At 59.4% G+C, this 18852-nt stretch overlaps 1 protein-coding gene across 6 annotated transcripts in view; it reads left to right on the forward strand.

Moving 5' to 3' along the window:
* Window positions 1-18852, forward strand: part of EPB41L1 (erythrocyte membrane protein band 4.1 like 1) — a 64988-nt gene that overhangs the window by 25399 nt on the left and 20737 nt on the right. For 5 of the 6 annotated variants that reach the window (XM_083873289.1, XM_083873293.1, XM_083873288.1 and 2 more), the window contains 12 exons: window positions 10709-10899; window positions 11530-11694; window positions 13910-14014; window positions 14091-14133; window positions 14787-14862; window positions 15066-15284; window positions 15370-15457; window positions 15707-15859; window positions 16554-16651; window positions 16809-16984; window positions 17453-17601; window positions 18122-18157. In XM_083873289.1, the coding sequence (XP_083729415.1) occupies window positions 10726-10899; window positions 11530-11694; window positions 13910-14014; window positions 14091-14133; window positions 14787-14862; window positions 15066-15284; window positions 15370-15457; window positions 15707-15859; window positions 16554-16651; window positions 16809-16984; window positions 17453-17601; window positions 18122-18157 (1482 nt within the window). In that variant the 5' untranslated portion in view covers window positions 10709-10725. The remainder of the gene's footprint in view (window positions 1-10708; window positions 10900-11529; window positions 11695-13909; window positions 14015-14090; window positions 14134-14786; window positions 14863-15065; window positions 15285-15369; window positions 15458-15706; window positions 15860-16553; window positions 16652-16808; window positions 16985-17452; window positions 17602-18121; window positions 18158-18852) is intronic. The other variant, XM_083873291.1, reaches the window with a different exon arrangement.

Genomic DNA, 18852 nt, shown 5'->3' on the forward strand with positions numbered 1-18852 from the left:
TCTCAGTTTTGGTGTTTGTTGTGTCTGAGCACTTGCATGCCGAAAGATTCTCCTCAGCTTTGTGGGGACACAAATGCTGTTGCTGTAAATTTGTACAGAAGTGAGACTAAAGAAATGTTTTCTTAGCAGAGTAGAGTCAAAGCCAGGTAAGAATGGTTGTTCCAGGCTGAACTTCTTGCCATCCATCTCTGCCAAGGCTGCTATGGGTCAGCCCAAGGGGGATGTCTGGACATGGTCCTTCCCTGGATGCTTATCCTGTTTCAGCTCCTGGGCAGCTTTCCTTCAGCAACAGTCCAGGGGGGCATGGGGACCCCAGGCACTGGAGCACTGTCCAAGAGAAACTGGAAAACACAAGGATAGGTATCAGTGGGCCTGGCTGGTGTGGGAGGCCCTGGAGGCTCCCTAGAAGTCCCCATGGGACCTGGGGCATGGCACAGCATGTCCTGCCTCTGGGGCAGGGGTAGGTGACAGGACCCTGGTGTGGGCAGCACTGGGGGGGCTGGGTTGGGCTGGGGGCTCCCCTGCAGGGCAGTTTCAGTCCTGGGGCAGGACTAAGGTACCTTCTCCTCTGCACCAGAGTCCCCTCTGTGTCCCACTGTCCCAATGTGTCCCCTACAAGGAAGGTCAGAGTTGATAAAGGAGCCCATGTGCTGCTCCTCACCCCGCTGCAGCTCTGAGCTCACTCGCTCTCTCTTCTCCTCACTCTTGCATCCCTTCCCTTAAAAACATTTGTCTCTTTTCTTTGACAATTGCCTCCGAGGCCTCTGAGGTGCCCTTGCCTTAGAAAAAGCTGAAAATCCTCTTTCTTCCTACTCCTGGGCACCCACAGAGGGGCCATGTCCTTCCCTACAGCATCCTGGGATCCGCTGTGCTGTGGTACCAGGGAATGTTTCCATGCATAGCAGAGGCTTCCTCATCTGCCCTATGGATTCTCCTTGGAACCTGTGGGTCCTCCCCAAGGACAGGCTGCTCCCTGGTGTTCCTGTCCTGGTGGATCCCATGAGTCAGTCCCTGCTCCTTAGTGTGGTGTGGAATCCTGGCATGGACAGGAGGCCTGTGTTGCACATGCTTGTGTTATTTAGTCTCCTTTGGGGACACTCTGGGGTTTTTCAGGGTCCTCGTCCTGTTTCAGACTGTCAGTGATGGAAACAGGGCTCGTGGCTGAGCAGCCACAGGATCTCCTCTCTGTGACAAACATGGCTGGGAGAGGGTCAGGTGGGGAGGAACCAGAGGGAAGCCTGCACTGGTGTCTGTATATGTTCAGAAAGAGTGAGCCAGGCATCCCAAAAATGGGGAACTGGGCTAAACCCCACAAATATTCAAATAGCAGCTCCTCCAGTGAGTGGTCTGAGGTAGGTGCTGAGAACAGAGCTGAGCAGACATTGACAAGGAAAAGTGGTCCAGGTAGGGTATTTTGGGAGAAGGCTGGTGTGGACATGGATCAGCTGTGCCATGCAAGAGCTCCTGGCAAATCATCCCTTCTCGTGCTCACACTGAAAGGGCAGCAGGGACATGTGTGGGGACAGTGTCTCCCTGTGACTGGGTGTGACTGAGATGCTTGAGGGTGCCTCTGATGGCTGGAGGTTACAGGGAATGCTGAGCCCTCATAGATTTAAACCCTCAGGGATTGATGGGGTGTTTCCCTGTCAGAGGCCTGAGATGGCAGCTGGGTAGAGGATGAGGCTGGTCCCAAATGCCAACATTGCCCACCTGGGTGAGGGGCAGGGAGGGCAGGCCTTGCTGTGACTGAGCCCCAGGTGCCTCAGTTTCCACTGGCAGGATTGGGTGAGCCCAGGGGGGGGACACAGGGAGGACAGTCCTTTTCCCCAGCACGAGGCCAGTGCAGCAGCTGTTGGCCAGTCTGGTCCCCAGAGTCTCCATCCTGAGCAGGGAGAGCCATCGTGTCCCTGGGCCCAGGAGCCAGCCCCAAGCAGGGTCTGTGTTCCCACTGCTCCAGGCACCCTTCCCCTGCCCTGTGCCAGCTGTGCCAGCCCTTCCTCTGCTTGGGAGTGCAGGGCAGTGAGGCAGCCCCTTCCAGCAGTGCCCCCAACACTTCCCTCCTTCCCTGTGGGCATGCCACAGTGTCCAGGGAGGAATGTGCCCAGGGCTACTTTGGGTGATGTTTTTCAATTGATTTTCCAGCCTTTCCAGCACAGCAGGGATTGGTTTTGCCAGCCCTCCCCTCCCTCCACCCCAGCTTTATTGCTACCAAATTAATGAAGAGCATGTTGGTGCTTGAAGTCAGGCTCTATCAGCAGCTCTCTGCCTTCCTGCATGTTCCCAAATGCCTCCAAAAGGGATGGCTGGCAGCTTTGCCACGGTGGTGGTGCAGGGGTGAGACCAGTGTCTCTCTGCCCTCACAGCATCCTCTGCTGGGATCTAAGGGCTCCCTGGGACGCTGAACTGAAACCAAAGCCCAGTTCAGCCCTGACTCTTCCAGGACTTAAGCTGTGTCCCACTGTGGTCCGAGGGAGCTGGCTCTGCTTCCCTGCCTGAGTCACCAAATCGTGCTGCAGGTGGCAGTGGGGGGTGCAGGCAATGCCCTTCTGTGCCATGTGGGATCACAGGAATGTGAAGAAAAGCTGCCATGGGGTCAGCAGGAGCAAGGGAGGACTCTCCAATAGTACTGCCTGTGCAGGAAATCAGCTCAGTGCTTGCTTGGGGGGCACTTTTGGGGCAGGGGGAGCACCCGTGGGGCCCCCAAACTGCTCCTTCCCCCAGGAGGCATCTTGGTGTGGTTTCTTGGTGAGTGAGGAGGTGCAGGATCAGGATCAGGCCCAGGCCCATCTCCATGGGATGACTCAGGAATTAGTTGGGTCCTTGCTGAGCCTGTTGTCACCAATGGAGTTTGTGGGGGCTCTTCTGGGGGGTGGCACTGTGACTGATGTCCTTCTGGCCCCATCCCTGTACTGAAATACTGATGAAGGTCTCTTGGGCTCTGCCTCCTACTCCAAAGTGCTGCCTGTGCTGGCCTGTGCCAGCCCAAGGGGTTCACTTGCCTCTCCTTGGAGAGGAAATGTGGGGAGCTGGTCCATGGTATGCCAAGATGATGGGACAGGCTCTTCTCAGCACTGCCCAGGGACAGCCCCAGGGGCCACAGGCACAAAGTGACACACAGGAGGGGCCCTCTGGAGCTCAGGAGACACTTCTGCACTGGGAGGAGGCTGAGCGCTGGTGCAGGTGCCCAGGGAGGTGGTGAAGTCTCCATCCCTGGATGGACTCAAAAGCCACCTGGACACATCCTGGGCAGCTGGCTCTGGGTGGCTCTGATGGAGCAGGAGCTGGACAAGGTGACCTCCAGAGGTGCCTCCAGCCTCACCCAGCCTGTGATCTACTTCTCAAGCACATGCAGGGGTTCAGCAGGGCACAATGGCACTTTGGGGTCCTCCTGGGGCACCGTGACAGTGCTGATGCCACAAGGCCCAAGTGCCAGCAGGACTCCCTTTGAAACCTGTAGCTGTTTACATCTCTCCAATCCTTGTGCACCCTGGGGGTCTCACCAGTCATGGAACCACTGAGGCTGGAAAGGAATTCTGTATGTCAAGTCCAACCCTTAACCCTGCACTGTCAAGGCCACCACTCATCTGTGTCCCCAAAGTGCCACATCTGTATGTCCTTTAAATTCCCCCAGGGATGGTGACTCCACCACTGCCCTGGGAAGCCTGTGTCAGTGAGAGATCACGCTTTCCAAGATTTTTGGAGCCAAGAAGAATTTCCACAGGCCCCTCTGCAGTGAGTGGGTAGTGGATGCAGTGAGTCCCTTTCAGTCTGGGCAGAGCCTGAGCTCCTTTCTCTGGGTCCATCATTGCTTCCTGTCAGGGATGGAGGGAAGATCCTTCCTGCCCTTGTTTTCCCCAGGTTACCTGACGGAGCCACCCAGGGACTCTGTTCAATTGTGGGTGACACCAGCCCTGACCAGTGTTGAGCAGCCAAGAACTGGTAGCCCCCAGCCCCAAACCCCAGTGGCTGCACCCTCCTGGAGAGTTGGGAAAGGGGGAGATTCAGGGCTGGAAGATGCTGAGGCTGCCTAGGCACGATGGGTGCTCCCATGGGGGCCACAGGGTCTGGGGGAGCTGCAGGCCCCACTGGCCCTACTGCCTGAACTGTGGGGATTGCACTGCCAAGGTGTTGGATTAGGGTGCAGACCAGGCAGAGATTTTGGAGGAGTTTACTGGGAACTGTGCGATTACTAGTTCTCCCTGGCTGCAGGCTTCTGTATTTCAGAATGGGACCCTCTGGGCTCTCCCAGTTCAGTGGTTCAGGAGTCCCTGTGAAGGTGCCCAGCCTCGGGGAGGGCTCAGAGGGGGAGCTGTAGGGGCTGGCACCCTTTCCCTTCCTGCCTGGTTCCCCCAGGGCTGATGTTCTTGGCTGGTGGAACAGTCCATGAGCATCCCAAGCCATGGGTACCAGGTGGGGAGCTCATAGTGGTGAGCAGCTGGGCAGTCTGGGTTTCTCCTGCATCCAACATGGTCACCCACACAGTGAGTGCCTGTGTCCCAACAGCCAGAGTCTGACAGGAGGCTCCCAGCAAGTCCCCAGACTTGTGCTTTGTCCCCTTGGGTTCCTGATGGCTCAGCATGCCCAGGATTTCCATCAGCATGTGCCAGAACTGCTGGGTCCTGCCCAGGCACACCTGGTCAGAATTCCCCAGCCTCTGCCTGCCCGCGGGATCCCGCCCGTGTCCCGCCTTGTGCTCTGGGTGTCCCCAGTGCCCGCTGACAGCAGGGCCTGTCACTCTGCCCGGCAGGGTCAGTGCTGGGCTACAGGAACCCCCCTGTTGTGTTGTGGGGTGCGAGCACCCCTGCAGAGTGTCCCCTCCCGTGCTGTCCCCATGCGGCTGTCCCTTCCGGGGGACGAGCAGGGGACGTGTGCCCTGGAGACAGGGATGTGCCGGGTGTCACGATCGGCACTTCACCCTGCACAGGGCCGATGAAAGACCCTCTGTTCAGCCGCCGCTGCTGGGACAGCTCGGCCCAGCCTGGGGTGAGCAGGGTGCTGAGTTTTGATGTGTGTTTGCTGCCCCGGGACCCATGGCAGGGCCGGGTTACCTTGGGATAATGATGTGCAGCCGAGCTCTCCTTCTCTGCCGGGCGTGCGCAGGGAAGGATCCCGGCAGGAGTGCCCGGCCCGGGATGAGTCAGGCGTTTGCGGGGCCGGGGGGCGATGGGGCTGGCACCGGCATCCCCGGGGCACGCTCCGGGCACGCCGGCAGGGCAGCCCGGCGCTGGGCTGGGAAGGTAGCCCCTCTCCCAGCTCCGAGCTCCCATCCCATCCCGGCTGCGGCTGCAGTGCACATCCATCCATCCGTCACTGCGCGGGGCGTGGGAAGAGGCGGCTCTGCAGAAAGCGCTGCCTCGGACGCAGCGCCAGCCCGGCGGGATGAGCCGCGCCGGAGCCATGGGAGCTGGCACCCAGGTAGGGCCCCCACGGCCGCTGCGGCCCTGCTGCTGCTTCTGCTGCTGCTGCCCTGGGCTTTAGCCAGCAGCGGGTGCCTGGGGGCGGCGAGGGGGATGCGGCTCCTGGAGCCTGGGGGTGGGGGGGGTGCTTGGACTTGATCTTGGAGGTCTTTTCCAAACTTGACGGTTTTATGATTCTATGATGGGGCACTTTTACAGCTCGGGGCACTGCAGATCCTTGCCCCTGCCAGTCCCCTGTGAGGAGATCAGGCTTCAGTCTCCTGGAGCAGGGGGATCTCCTGTGTTTCTTCTTTCCCCCCCTTCACCATAAACAGCCTATATGATTCTCTGGCCCTGCTGCAGAGCAGCACAGGAGAACTCTGAGGCTGCACTGTGGAACGATTTGAGGATTTGTGTGTCCCGTGCCAGGGGGTGAGGTCCCAGAGGTGGCACTACAGCCCAGGGGTGGCACTGGGGCTCAGGGTGCTCTGTGCTGCCAGGGCTTTGGGGCTGCTTTCCTTGTTTGCTGTTTCCGTGTCCGTGGAGGATTCCCAGGACTCCCTGGGGTGCTCCCCACAGGTTTCCAGGATGGCTGCAAGGCACTGCCTGTGCTGCTGTCCCCTGCCAGCTCAGCCCTGCCTGGTCGGGGTGCTGGGTGCCACAGGCCTGGTGAACGTCTCTGTTCTGCCTGGAGGCTGGCAGGTACCTGGCCCCCTGTCCTGTGCCATGCAGCCACTGCCACCCCCACAGGGTGCTCCCCATGTCCGTGTGTCTCTGTGGCAGCATCTGTCCCCGAGTGTGATCCCACAATGTGATGGGAGCTTTGCTGCCACCATCGGCCCCACGGGCCCTTGGCAGGGGTGAAGGAGGTCACTAGGTTGTCACCCATCCCGGTGCTCCCTACTTGAGCTGCAGCGTGTGGAGCCCAGTTGAGCACTCAGCAGCGGGCTGCTGCCTGCCTGTGATCGAGATGCTCCAGAGGCGAAGCCTCATGGATGGGCAGAGCCTCCACAGGGAGCAAAGGGCATAAGGGGGAGCCCGGGAGAACAGGGGGATGCTCAGCCTTGGAAACCAGCCCGGCAGCTGGGAGTGACTGGGCAGGGAAAGGGGAGAGCAGGCTGCAGAGAAGGGAAGGCTCTGGGAGAGGAGTGCTACAGAGGCTGGAGCTGGGATATGCTGGGAAAGTGCTGGGGCAAAGCAACTGGGAAATCCACACTCTGGCTTGAGGGGGAAGGAGGAGGAAAACACCAAGGGGAGGAGGAGCAGGCAGAGAGATGATGGGAGGAGATTCCAGGCATGACAAGCAGGTCTGCCTCTGATCCTGCTAAGGCTTCCTTTGCAGTCACCATTCCCACGTGCCTGTTCCGGTAGCCTGGAGCTCCATCCGGCTCCGGCCCTCTCCCCTGAGGAGAACATCCCCCAGCCCTGGGCTGCAGCTGCAGCAGGATCAACCCAGCCCTTGCTGGAAACTGGGCTTGTGCTGAAAACTTGTTCTTGCTGAAAACTAGGCATTGGGCACCAAGGCCTGTGGGTGCCAGGAGGAGCCCTTTGGCCAGCACAGGGAAGGGTCTGGGGCTCTGTGCCTCCTGCCTCCAACAGCCTCAGCATGGAATTTGCTCCAGTGGGAAAGGCACGAGCAAGGCTGGGTGCTGGGAAGGCTGGTGCCCAGTGGGATGGGGTCCCACTCCTGCTGTAGGAAGTATTTAGAAAGAAATAACTTTAGAACTCCATCAAGTTCACTGCAGTTGTGGTGTAAACCTCTTTTACAGGTTTGTGACAGCACATATTTCAGTGAAATTGTCCCTTTGGCAGCACTCTGGAACCTGTGTCCTTTCTGAACCTGTGGCCTCCACTCTGGGGTTTCCGCTGGGGCAGCAGGAGCTGAATATGCACAAGGAAGGTGCTGTGGGATGGGCAGGGCTCCATGGGTGCGCTGCACCTGTCAGTGTTGTGCAGCCCCCTCCCATCAGGGACAGCTCCTGCCCACGGCACAGAGCTGCCCCAGGGCAGCATCTCCTTCTGCAGCTCTTGAGAGCCATGGGAAAAAAGAGGAACAAGGGGCTGGGACAGGTTGCACCATGAGTGCTGCTCAGGTCCCTGCAGAGCCTGCAGGTGCCCCCAGGGTGCTGAGCACCCCCACCCTAGCACAGAGGGTGCTGGTGGTCATTTGGGCCTTGGTGTCCTTCTCCCACAGCCCTGGGTGCAGGTGAGTGAAGGTGACCAGGCTGCCACGGAGGGTGGCAAAGTCCCACTGCAGGTGCCACTGTCCCCAGGGGCCTAGTGCTGCCAGGCTGGGGCTGACCTGGGCTGCAGCAGCACTGGGGTGAGTGGCAGTGCTGGAGGAGCCCTGGCCTTCCCACTCAGCCCCAGGGCAGGCCGGGAACGTCTCCTGAATGCAGCCCTTGTGGCTGTGCCCAGGAGCGTGGCAGTGCCAGCATGGTCCCTCCATCAGGATTGTGCAGCTGCAGGGCTCAGCTGCAGTGTGGCCATGCCCGGGGCCACTGCCCTGCCAGCCCTGGCTCCCTCAAACAGCCCTGGCCCCCAGCAATGACCCTGTACATGGGCCAGAGACTCCTCAGCACGGCTGCGAGGCCAGAGGGATTCCCTGCCCTGGGAGCATGGAGATGGGAATTTACCAGGATCCCTTAGCAGAGCTCTGCCACCCTAGCACTGCTGTGCCATGCTCTCACTGGCTTTAGCTGGAAGGAAGTCCCTGGGATCAGGCTCCTGACCCACCATCAGAAGGTTGGAACTGGAGCTCAAGATGCAAAAGTGAGGTGGGATGAATTCCCAGCTTGCTACACTTAAAAAAACCCCTCCTTTCCTCAGGGATTGCTGCAGGGAAAAAGTAGTTTGGAAGAAAGTTTAGAAATGCCAGGTGAAAAACTCAGCATAGCATGTTTTTGGCCCAAAGTGATGGGTTGTCATTTTAGAGATTTCATGTTGATTAAAAATTCACACACTGAGATTCAAGCGGAAGTGCTTGGGAATGATCTGCACAGGGACTGGGGCTGGGAGCAAGCAACTGCTTGAATTTGCAGTGGAAAAACAGCAGCCCTGTTTCCTCTGTGGAAAAAACAAACCACTGGTGACCTCTGAAAGCTTCTGGTGGCCTTGGCTGAGCAGTGGTGTCTTTCAGGAGGAGCTGATGCTGCTCAGGGTGGGTTGTCCAGCCTGTCATGGTCAGGAGAACATGGTTCTGGGGCAGTGGGGTGAAATCCTGGGCCTTTGGGTGTGCACTGAGGCCTCTGTGGTGACCACACGGCCAGTGCAGACACGGGAGGGGAACGTTCCCAGGATCTCCTGGCTGCAAATCCAGCGGAAGGCGTAGGCTTGACTCCCTGTCTTCTCCGTCACCTCCTCTCTGTTCCCTCCACCCCCAGAGCCAGTTTTAGTCATTTTGCTGGGAGGGTTTCACATCTTCCCACTGCTGAGGACACCTGAAGGGCAGCAGTGGGACAGGAGCTGTGGTGTGGGTTGGATTTCTTTGTAGCCGTGAGTCTGGGGGTGACACTGAGCTCAGCCTGAGCAGTGCAGTGGATCCACCTGGGATGGGGCATCCAGAGGGCCCTGGGCAGGCTGGAGGAGTGTGCTCTTGTGAACCTCATGAAGTTCAACCAGGCCAAGTGCAAGGTCCTGTACCTGGGTCAGGGCAGCCCCAGCACAGGCTGGGGGCTGGGTGGGTTCAGAGAAGCCCTGGGAAGGACTTGGGGGTATTGGTGGGGACAAATTGGATGTGACCTGGCCAAGGGCACTGGCAGCCCAGAAACCAACTCTGTGCTGAGGGATTCTGCCCCTCTGCCCACTCAGGTGAGACCCCACCTGCAGAGCTGCCTCCAGCCCTGGGGACCCAGCATAAGAAGGATGTGGGGCTACAGGAGTGAGTCCAGGGGTGGCCACAAAGATGCCCCAAAGGCTGGAGCCCCTCAGCTGTGGGACAGGCTGGTATAGCTGGGCATGTTCACCTGGAGAAGAGAAAGATCCAGGGGGACCTCAGAGCCCCTTCCAGTGCCTAAAGGGGCTCCAGGAGACCTGGAGAGGGACTGGGGACAAGGGTCTGGAATGCCAGGAGAAGGGGGAGTGACTTCCCACTGCCAGAGGGCAGGGTTAGATGAGATACTGGGGAGAAGTTTTTCCTTCTGAGGGTGCTGAGGCCCTGGCACAGGTTGCCCAGAGAAGCTGAGGCTGCCCCTGGATCCCTGGAAGTGTTCAAGGCCAGGTTGGGCAGGGCTTGGAGCAGCCTGGGATAGTGGAAGGTGTCCCTGCCCAGGGCAGGGTTTGGAATTGGAACAGGATCTGCAAGACATTACTCTGGGTTGCTGGTGTGGCTGCTCTGTGGGCAGGGTGGGTGATGTGACAGGGTCACAGATGCTCCAACTGAGCCATCTTGTGCAGCCACAGCCCTCCAACTCCTATGGGGATGATCCCAACAGATGCTGCACAGCTGGACATGGCCTGGTGGGGAGCTGGCCAGGCCTGAGCAGCCTGAGTGGGTGATGGTCCAAAGGGTGCTCCATGACCTGCGTGGAGTGTGGACCCTCCCAGACACCTTGCTAGCCCATGCTGTGTTAGCACAAAAGGTTTCAAAACCATAAAGGTTCCAAAAACACACTGCTAAGCATCCCAGCATGGAAAGTGCCCTCGCTCCATGTTCCTGGCCCTGGGTTTGTTTTTCAGGCAGCTGGGGCTGGAGGCAGGAATTCACAGGGTCCCACGCTGGCCGTGGGAACCCAGCATGCCGCTGCTGCTGGGGTGCTCAGAGGGGAGCAAACCAGCCAGCCCGGATGCGAGCTGTGGAGCTGTCCATGTTTGCCATTTCCTGTGTCAGTGCAGCCTTTCCCCTGACTCAGAGCCTGGCTTCTCCTCCCACTCCTAGAAAACACCAAGTGAAGGTTCCAGCCGGTGCAGGGGCGTGGGAGCAGGGGGTCAGAGCAGCCCCAGTGCCTGCTGTGCAGGGATGGGGCATGAGCCTGGGCCCTTGCAGGTGGTGGGGCCCTGTCACCGGTGTCCCTCCCCACTGCTGGCTCTTGTCCTCCAGCTCAGAGTATAAAATCCTGGTGTCCTGTGCTGCTGCCACCAGCCCTTTGCAAAACCACCTCTTGGCACAGACAGGGAGCCGGGATCTAGCAGTGGATCTGTGAGTGGACAGGGATCTGGGGTCTGGCAATGGATCTGTGTGAGGTGGAGACAGGCACATCCCAAGCCTGTCCCAGCCTCTCTGAGCAGCCAGGGCATCCCAGCCGGCAGCTGCCCGGGCAGCATCCCAGCCCCGGGTGACACGTCCTGTCTCTCCCCTCGGTGGCGGTGACCAGCGCGGTGACCGGCGGTCATGACAACGGAGACAGGCCCCGGCCCCGAGGTGAGGAACGTGCAGGAAGAGGCGCAGCAGCAGCAGCTGGAGGCGGCGGCCCAGGGCCCCACGGCCGCGCCCGGCCCTGCCGGTCGCGACACCGGCCCCAATGAGAAGCTCGGGGCACAGTCCGACCCCCGAAACATGGAACCGGTGAGTGGGTGACGGCGAGGGCCGTGAGAGGAGACGGGAAGGAGCAGCACAGAAGGGGCCGCGCCGCCGCTCGCTGCTGGCCGTGGTGCGGGAGCCCGGTGGGGCGGGCACGGCCCTTGGGCCCGGGGCGACATCCCCAGAGGAGCCCCTCAGGCGGGCGCTCGATGGGCTCTGCCGCTGCCCCAGGTGCCCGCACAGCTCCTGCAGCTCCTGGCAGGCAGGACGGGCCGCGGGAGCCGTGTGGCAGCCGGGAATGCCAGCGGGGTGGAAATGGCACTGCCGCCCGGGGCACGGGGGGCGGGGGGGAGGGGGGGGGGGGGGGCTGGGCAATGCTGCCGTGTCCCCAGCTGAGCTGCCCTTGGAGCCTCAGCTGCACCCGGTGTTGGCTGACGAGCTGCTGGGGAGCTGAGCTGCTGCACTGGTGGTTGGGCAGGGAGGATTTGGGTGCTGAACTGAACCCAGGTGTCCACCAGGGCCTGGGCTATGCTGGCAGTGTGGGTCGGTGGAAATGGCCTTGGCTGATGACCGCCCCTCACCAGCTGCCCTGCTCTGCTGTGCAGAGCTTCCCCCTCTGCTCGTGTGTCACTCTGGCAGTGGTGCCGGGCAACCCTCTGTGTGTCCCTGCTCCAGGGCACAGACATGGAGGACAAGGACTACAGTGAGACTGATGGACTCTCTGACAAAACAACTCCCAGCAAGACCCAGAAGTCACCCCAGAAAACCACCAAGAAAGTGAAGAGTGCCCTGTGCAGAGTGACCCTGCTCGATGCATCCGAGTACGAGTGTGAGGTGGAGGTGAGTCCCACATTTGGGGACCTGTGCTGGCACCAAGGAGGGGACACTCCTGACACCCTGCCCAGTCCAGAGAGTCCTCAAGGACTGGACTCTTCCTAGGACAGCTTTGTAGTACCTCTGTCCTAGGGAAAAACACCCACAGAAATAGCCATTTAAGATGAAATTTCAAAATTAGTTAAAAATCCGGAAAGAAAGACTCTTGCAGGGAATTTCAGCCCTGTGAAACCAAATTTGGCAGATACTCATAAGAGAAAATAGTGTCTAAGTCAGAAGTTTAATGGGTGGGGATAGCGCTCTGCCTGGCAGTTCAGGCCCCTGGCAGTGGCTGCAGGATGGGACAGAGGGGACACACACCTGGCAGTGGCTGCAGGGAGGGAGGAGGCAACACGTACCTGCCGGTGGCTGCAGGATGGGACAGAGGGGACACATACCTGGCAGTGGCCACCTGAGCACTGGGAGGTGCTGCAGGGCTGCTTCAGCCACCATTAGCAGGGCACCTCTCTCTTCCAGGACAGCTGGGGGGACACCCAGGATTCACGCAGGAGTTGGGGCTGGTATTTGTGGAAGGTTCTCATGGCCCTGCCAGGGGAACAAGGCAGCAGGGAGCAGAAGGACATCCCAGGAACCCCTGTTCCCATCTCCAGCACTTGCTGCTGTCTCCTGTCCCTGTACTGGGAAGGCAGCCTTGCTCCAACCCACACCATGAGCCGAGAGGGAGGGACATTTTTAAGGACTGACAATTTTGCTTGAAAATTAAAAGCTGAGGTTGTTCAGGAGCCTGAACCTCAGGAATATGACAACCTTTGCAAAGAGGACTTTGCCCTGGCTCTGGCCAGAGGCACAGAGGTATTTGCTGGCAGCACAGAGCAGATCTGCGTGTGCCTGCTGCCTGCCCCAGGGCTCAGCTGCTGGGACTGATGAGGAGGGTGGGGGCAGGGAGCACCCCAAGGCTGGCTGGAGGGTCTGGCCCATGGCACAGGAGCAGGGCCTTTGGTCCCTGTGCTCCAAAAGCCCTGGCTGTCACTTTAGCAGTAAAATTGGTCACAAAGCTGACCAGCTGGAAAGATGGGTTCACACCAGGATGAAAATCTTCCTGAAGAAGGAAAGGAGTGGAGCATCCTAGGGGCTCATGAGGCCTGGCAGTCATCCTTCCCCTGTCTTTCCCCAGAGCACTGGCCAGCCAAACTGGGATGGCAGGAGAATCTCAGGACACAGGTGCTGGCAGAGCAGAGCAGAGCAATGCCCCTCACCATGTCACCCAAGGATGTTGTCAACTCTCTTTAAAAAAGCCACCTGGAACACAGGGGAGAGGGTTTGGGATAGGAGTGTTGGTGCTGCATTTCTTTCTTTCTGGCAGATCCTGTTGGAGTAGTTGTGCCTTGTCCATGTGCTTTAATTAAACCTTAATTCAGTAAAAATTCAGCAGGGGAATCAGACTGTTCAGTGTGACACCCCAGCACATGCCATGGGTGAGCCCCTGCCTTCAAATCCAAGTCAGAAGGAAGGAGGAGACCCAGAAAGGGTAATGGCAACTGCTAGAAATGCTTTGGAGAGCAGCAGGAGCCCAGGCTGGGTGGCTTGGTGCCCTGGGCTGCCATCCGGGGGGCACTTGGTAGAAGTTCTGTAAGTAGATGCCTTGGAGAGGGGAGATGGGAGCTGCCAGGCTGGAAATAGGAGAGATGCACACTTGGGAAGGGTTGTTCTTCCACAGTCATGAGTAAGCCTGGCTTTTGGTGCCACTGGTAATGAAGGGAAATTCAGGGGAATTAATTTCCCATCCCTGGAGTTCAAGGCCAGGCTGGATAGGGCTTGGAGCAGCCTGGTCTAGTGGAAGGTGTCCCTGCACAATCTTTAAGGTCCCTTCCATCCCAAACCATTCTGGGATTCATTGATACCAAAGGTGCTCTCCATCCCTCCGCATGCTCCTGGCTCCTGGTGGCTCTTGTTATGCTGTGCTTGGGGATCCAGCCACCACTGCCACCAGTTGCCCATCCCTGCAGCCCTGGCACCTAAGTGTCCCCACAGTGGTGCCCCATCTCTGCAGCCCCGGGACACCCTTTGGCACCGCTTTAGGGACCCACAGATGATCCTGGGGCTGCAAGGGTGGGATGTGGTGAAGCCCACGCTGGGGGAGACCATGTTTTGGTGGTCACCTGGAGAGTGTCCAGGAGCCCAGGGGACCAACTGACCATCAGGCTGTCCATGTCTCCAACAGAAACACGCCCGAGGCCAGGTGCTCTTTGACATGGTGTGTGAGCACCTCAACCTCCTGGAGAAGGACTACTTCGGCCTCACCTTCTGTGATTCAGACAGCCAGAAGGTGAGCACGGGGGGCCCCTCTGCAGCCACCCCCTCCAAGGTGGGGGCCCCCCTGACCTGCTCTCTCCTCATTGCAGAACTGGCTGGACCCCTCCAAGGAGATCAAGAAGCAGATCCGCAGTAAGTGCCTGGGGAGGGCCCATCCTCCCCAGCCCTGGGTGTCCCATGGAGCTCCTAGATGGCTCAGTGTGGCTGTCCTGTGGCAGGTCACCTCCTCACCTGCCCTGGAGGGGACCTTTGGCAGCTGGCCTGGGGACAGGCACACTGTTGCTCATTTAGTTGTTTGTTACCCATCTCTTCTCATACTCATGAGAGGTGGGGGAACAAGGGACCCCATCTGTACCACTGGAGAGCTGGCTGAGACTTGATGCTGCTCTGGGCACCACCTGCCCCATGCAGGGAGACAGGGATGGTGGGGAGAGTGGGGAGGCCTTCCTGGAACAGGTCTTGGGGTGCATTTGCCGTGGTGTTGCCTTGTTGGGATGGCAGAAGAGCTGTTTTCCAACAGTGTTGCTGTGTCACCTTCTGGGACACAGGAGGCTTTTGTTGGGACACTGAGCTTCTGGCGCCTGCAGTTGTGATGTTTTGTTGTCCTCAGCTCTTTGAGGAGGATTCAGCAAGTCGTGCTGGACTCCCAAGGGCTGTGCCTCTGGAGCCCCCATGTCCCTGCTGCTCTGTGCAAGGCTTGGAGGGAGCAGTGGACACACGGATGCTCCTGTGCCCTGTGTGCAGCCCCATAGGTGCTGTCCTGAACTGCTGTCTTCTCTCCCCAGGTGGGCCCTGGAATTTCGCCTTCACTGTGAAGTTCTACCCTCCAGACCCTGCCCAGCTCACAGAAGACATCACCAGGTGAGGACCACAGTTTTCCTTCCCACGGAGTCCCAGAGAGCTCCAGAGGGCACCAGATTCCTTCCCAGGGAGCCCCAGATTGCTGCACAGTGCAAAAGTCTCCTTCCTGGAGAGCCCCACCCTGCCCTGGGGGCACCAGATTCCTTCCTGGGGAACCCAACCCTGCTCCCCTGCCCCGCTCTGACTGTCTGCCCCTTCTGCAGATACTACTTGTGCCTGCAGCTCCGTGCCGACATCATCACAGGGCGCCTGCCCTGCTCCTTTGTCACCCATGCCCTGCTGGGCTCCTACGCCGTCCAGGCCGAGCTGGGTGACCATGACACTGAGGAGCACGTGGGCAACTATGTCAGCGAGCTGCGCTTCGCTCCCAACCAGACCCGGGAGCTGGAGGAGCGCATCATGGAGCTGCACAAGACCTACCGGTGAGCCCCGGGAGGGACAGCCTGGGACAGCTGCCCCACGCCTGTGGGGCACACAGCCATGTGTTCCCTCTCTGTCTCCCTGCAGGGGAATGACCCCTGGGGAAGCAGAGATCCACTTCCTGGAAAATGCCAAGAAGCTCTCCATGTACGGAGTGGACCTGCACCACGCCAAGGTACAGGGCTGGGGACTGCCCCTTCCCAGCCTGCTCCTGCCCACCTTCCTCCCACAGGGAAGGCTCCTGGCATGGCTTTGGGTGACACCAGAGAATCTCCAGAGATCTAACTTTACCAGCCTGGGGTTCAGTGTTTCCTCTGCCAGCCAGGCCCTCACAGCACTCTGCAGGAAGGATGTTGCACTGCTGGCCAGGCTGGCTCTTGCTGAGCTGCTGACCTATCTTCTGCTGTCCCCTTGCCTCCTCTAGGACTCAGAGGGTATTGACATCATGCTGGGTGTCTGTGCCAATGGCCTTCTCATCTACAGAGACCGGCTGCGCATCAACCGCTTCGCTTGGCCGAAGATCCTCAAGATTTCCTACAAGAGGAGCAACTTCTATATCAAGATCCGCCCAGGGGAGGTGGGTACCAGGTGCTGGTGCAGCCCCTGCGTACCTGTCCTGAGGAAGTGGGGCTGATGGTGAGGATTTTCTCTCCTGGCTCCAGCCTCTGCTCCAAGGATCCCACATTTATGACCATGTTGGCCAAGAGAGCACATCACCTGTGGCATGGATTTTCTTTCATGCTCTCTCATGGCTTCAGCAGCTGAGGAACCCCAAGATCAGGGTCGCATCCCTGACAGACACTGTGACCCTGCTGGTAGAGGGAGCTTGCCTAGAAATGGGCCATTTTTGTCACACCTTCACAAGGTTTTTTCATTCACTTTCAGACTTTATTTTCACTCATTTATGGTGGGATAATGCATTTCCACCCACATGTTCCAGCAGGCTCCAAGGCAAGGACAGCACAGCAGAGTGATGCCCTCACATCAAAACAGCTGTAAAAGCTTTTTGTTTCTTGAGGGAATTTATCCTGCACTGAAAAGCCATTTACAGATGAGGAAAGTGCTTAGGCCAGCAGTATGGGATGTATCCCATCACTCTGCTGGGCATGGTGCTGGACATGGACCATCCCAGCATGGATTTCAATAAGATTTTTGAGGGTCTTTTGCATGGTCACACCTCCTGCCAGGGCAACCTGAGGGTCTTGGCAAGGTCCTGGCATGTCCCCTGGGGCAGGATGTGCCTGTAACAGCCTGTCTCTGTCTCCCCCAAGTATGAACAGTTCGAGAGCACCATTGGCTTCAAGCTGCCCAACCACCGCTCAGCTAAGAGGCTCTGGAAGGTCTGCATAGAGCATCACACCTTCTTCAGGTGAGGAACTTTCTCTAGACCTTCTCCAGACCTTCTCCAGGCCTTCTTTCCCAGAGGCAGATATTTCCTGCTTCTGCTGCAGCGGATACACATGGAGGGCAGTGCTGGGGGCCTTGACTGGGGCTCGCTGACACCCTCCCACCCCTGTGACCCCTAGGCTGGTGTCCCCAGAGCCACCCCCCAAGGGTTTCCTGGTGATGGGCTCCAAGTTTCGGTACAGCGGGCGCACGCAGGCGCAGACGCGCCAGGCCAGCGCGCTCATTGACCGCCCCGCACCCTTCTTCGAGCGCTCCTCCAGCAAGCGCTACACCATGTCCCGCAGCCTAGACGGAGGTACGGCCTGCCTGGGGACACGGGGACACTGCCCTGCTGGCAGGAACGGGGAAAGCTGCCCGGACTCACTGGGCGGGGTCACAGCAGCATCAGCCTTCCTTCTGGAGGCTGTCCCCAGCCTCATCCCCGTCGCACAGGGCCTGCAGAGGTCTCCATCCCAAGGAGTAGCTCAGACTGTCCATGAACAGGGAGACATGGCAGGGCCGGGGCCAGGCAGCTCAGAGACACATCACCCCCTCCCGTGTGCCCAGGGACTACCTGCCCCAGGTGTGAGCTGGCAGGAGCAGGGGGGCTGGAGCAGGTGCTGGGTGGCAGAGCTGGAGTGACTGGGCTGTCAGAGCTGGCAGGGGGGTTGGGGCAGGAGTAGGGTGGCAGGGCTGGGGTGACTGGGCTGTCAGAGCTGGCGGGGGGGTTGGGGCAGGAGCAGGGTGGCAGGGCTGGGGTGACTGGGCTGTCCCCTGTGGGCAGAGTTCTCGCGCCCGGCCTCTGTCAGTGAGAACCACGATGCCGGGCCTGAGGGTGAGAAGCAGGATGAGGACGGTGAGTTTGGCAGCAGGAGACGCTCTGAGACAGAAGATGAGGAGGTGACCACCCCGACAAAGATCAAGGAGCTGAAGGTACAGCCGAGGTGGGCAGAAGAGGGTGGGGGTGGAGGGGTAGGTAAGCAGGGCCCGGGCAAAGGCAGCAGGGCTGGGCTGCAGGCAGGAAGGGTCACCTCCGGGGTAGTGTCCTTGCAGTCCTGTCGGTGTCAGCTGTGGCCCAGGCTGGTGGGACCCTTGGGATGTGGCACTTGGCCCCGCTGTGGAAGTGGGGCTGTCACAGGTGTTCATCTTAACTTGGATTCCCCAGAACTCTCCAGGTGGTCTCAAGTCTCATCTCCAGGCAGGGCTGGAGCTGGGAGCAGCCCAGTTCTGGGACAGGGATGGGGATGGGACAGGCTGAGCACATCAGAGCCCACCACTGCCTGGGCACAGCCCACCACCTCCTGCCCTGGTCCCTGGGCTATCCCAGCCCATTTCAGCCCCATGCTGGGAGGGGAGGGGGGTCCCTACCAGCCTATCAACTTAACAGTGGTTTTTGTGAGAAGTGCCCTCAACTGACCCTGCTGGTTACTTTTAACCCTCTCTTTGCTGCCAGCCAGAGCACGAAACAACTCCCAGGCACAAGCAGGAGGTATTCTCTCTCTGGAGTATCTTAGTCCTCATTGGTGCATCATATTGTCCATCCTTCCCAAAACAAGTCTGTCTGTCACCCTATTTACTGGAATACAAGATGCACCGGGCTGGGGGTTGGGTCCTGGAGGAGCCCGAGGAACAGACAGCTGGGGATCAGCTGTGGCATCTTCTATCCCACTAAGTAAGGTGGTTTTGATTGTGCCTGTGAGCAAGAGCCCTCCCAAGGGCAGGAGAGCCCCCGGCCCATTGGGATGACCTGGCTTCTGCTCATGTTCCTGACCTCGCCATGTCCTCACCTTGTGTCTCCTCTCCTGTGGAGCTGGTCCCATCCTCCTGCTGGCACCCGACCCACGCTCTGCTCCTGCCTGACCCAAACTGCCTCATCCACCCCTGCTCAGCTCTCCTGCAGTCCCCTGAGAGCTGAGCTGGGGCTCCCAAGCACTGTGGCTGCCATCCCACCCCACAAGGGGCCAAGAGGCTCTGAGCTGCCTGTGGGGGCTAGCACTGACATCAGCCCTGAGAGGGGCTGAGCAGAGAGGGAGGCTGAGCCCTCCCTGCACGAACTGTGCCTGTGGTGGCTGCATCAGCAACAATTTGTTCTGGCCTCAAATGCAGGGCTGCTCCCTGGGGGATCCCCTCTGTGAGCAGAGATCCCAGCTGGAGCTGCCGATGGGAGCAAGCACAGCCAGGGGA

The sequence above is a fragment of the Zosterops lateralis genome (genome assembly GCF_965231275.1).
Source record: "Zosterops lateralis genome assembly, chromosome: 16".
Classification (NCBI taxonomy): domain Eukaryota; kingdom Metazoa; phylum Chordata; class Aves; order Passeriformes; family Zosteropidae; genus Zosterops; species Zosterops lateralis.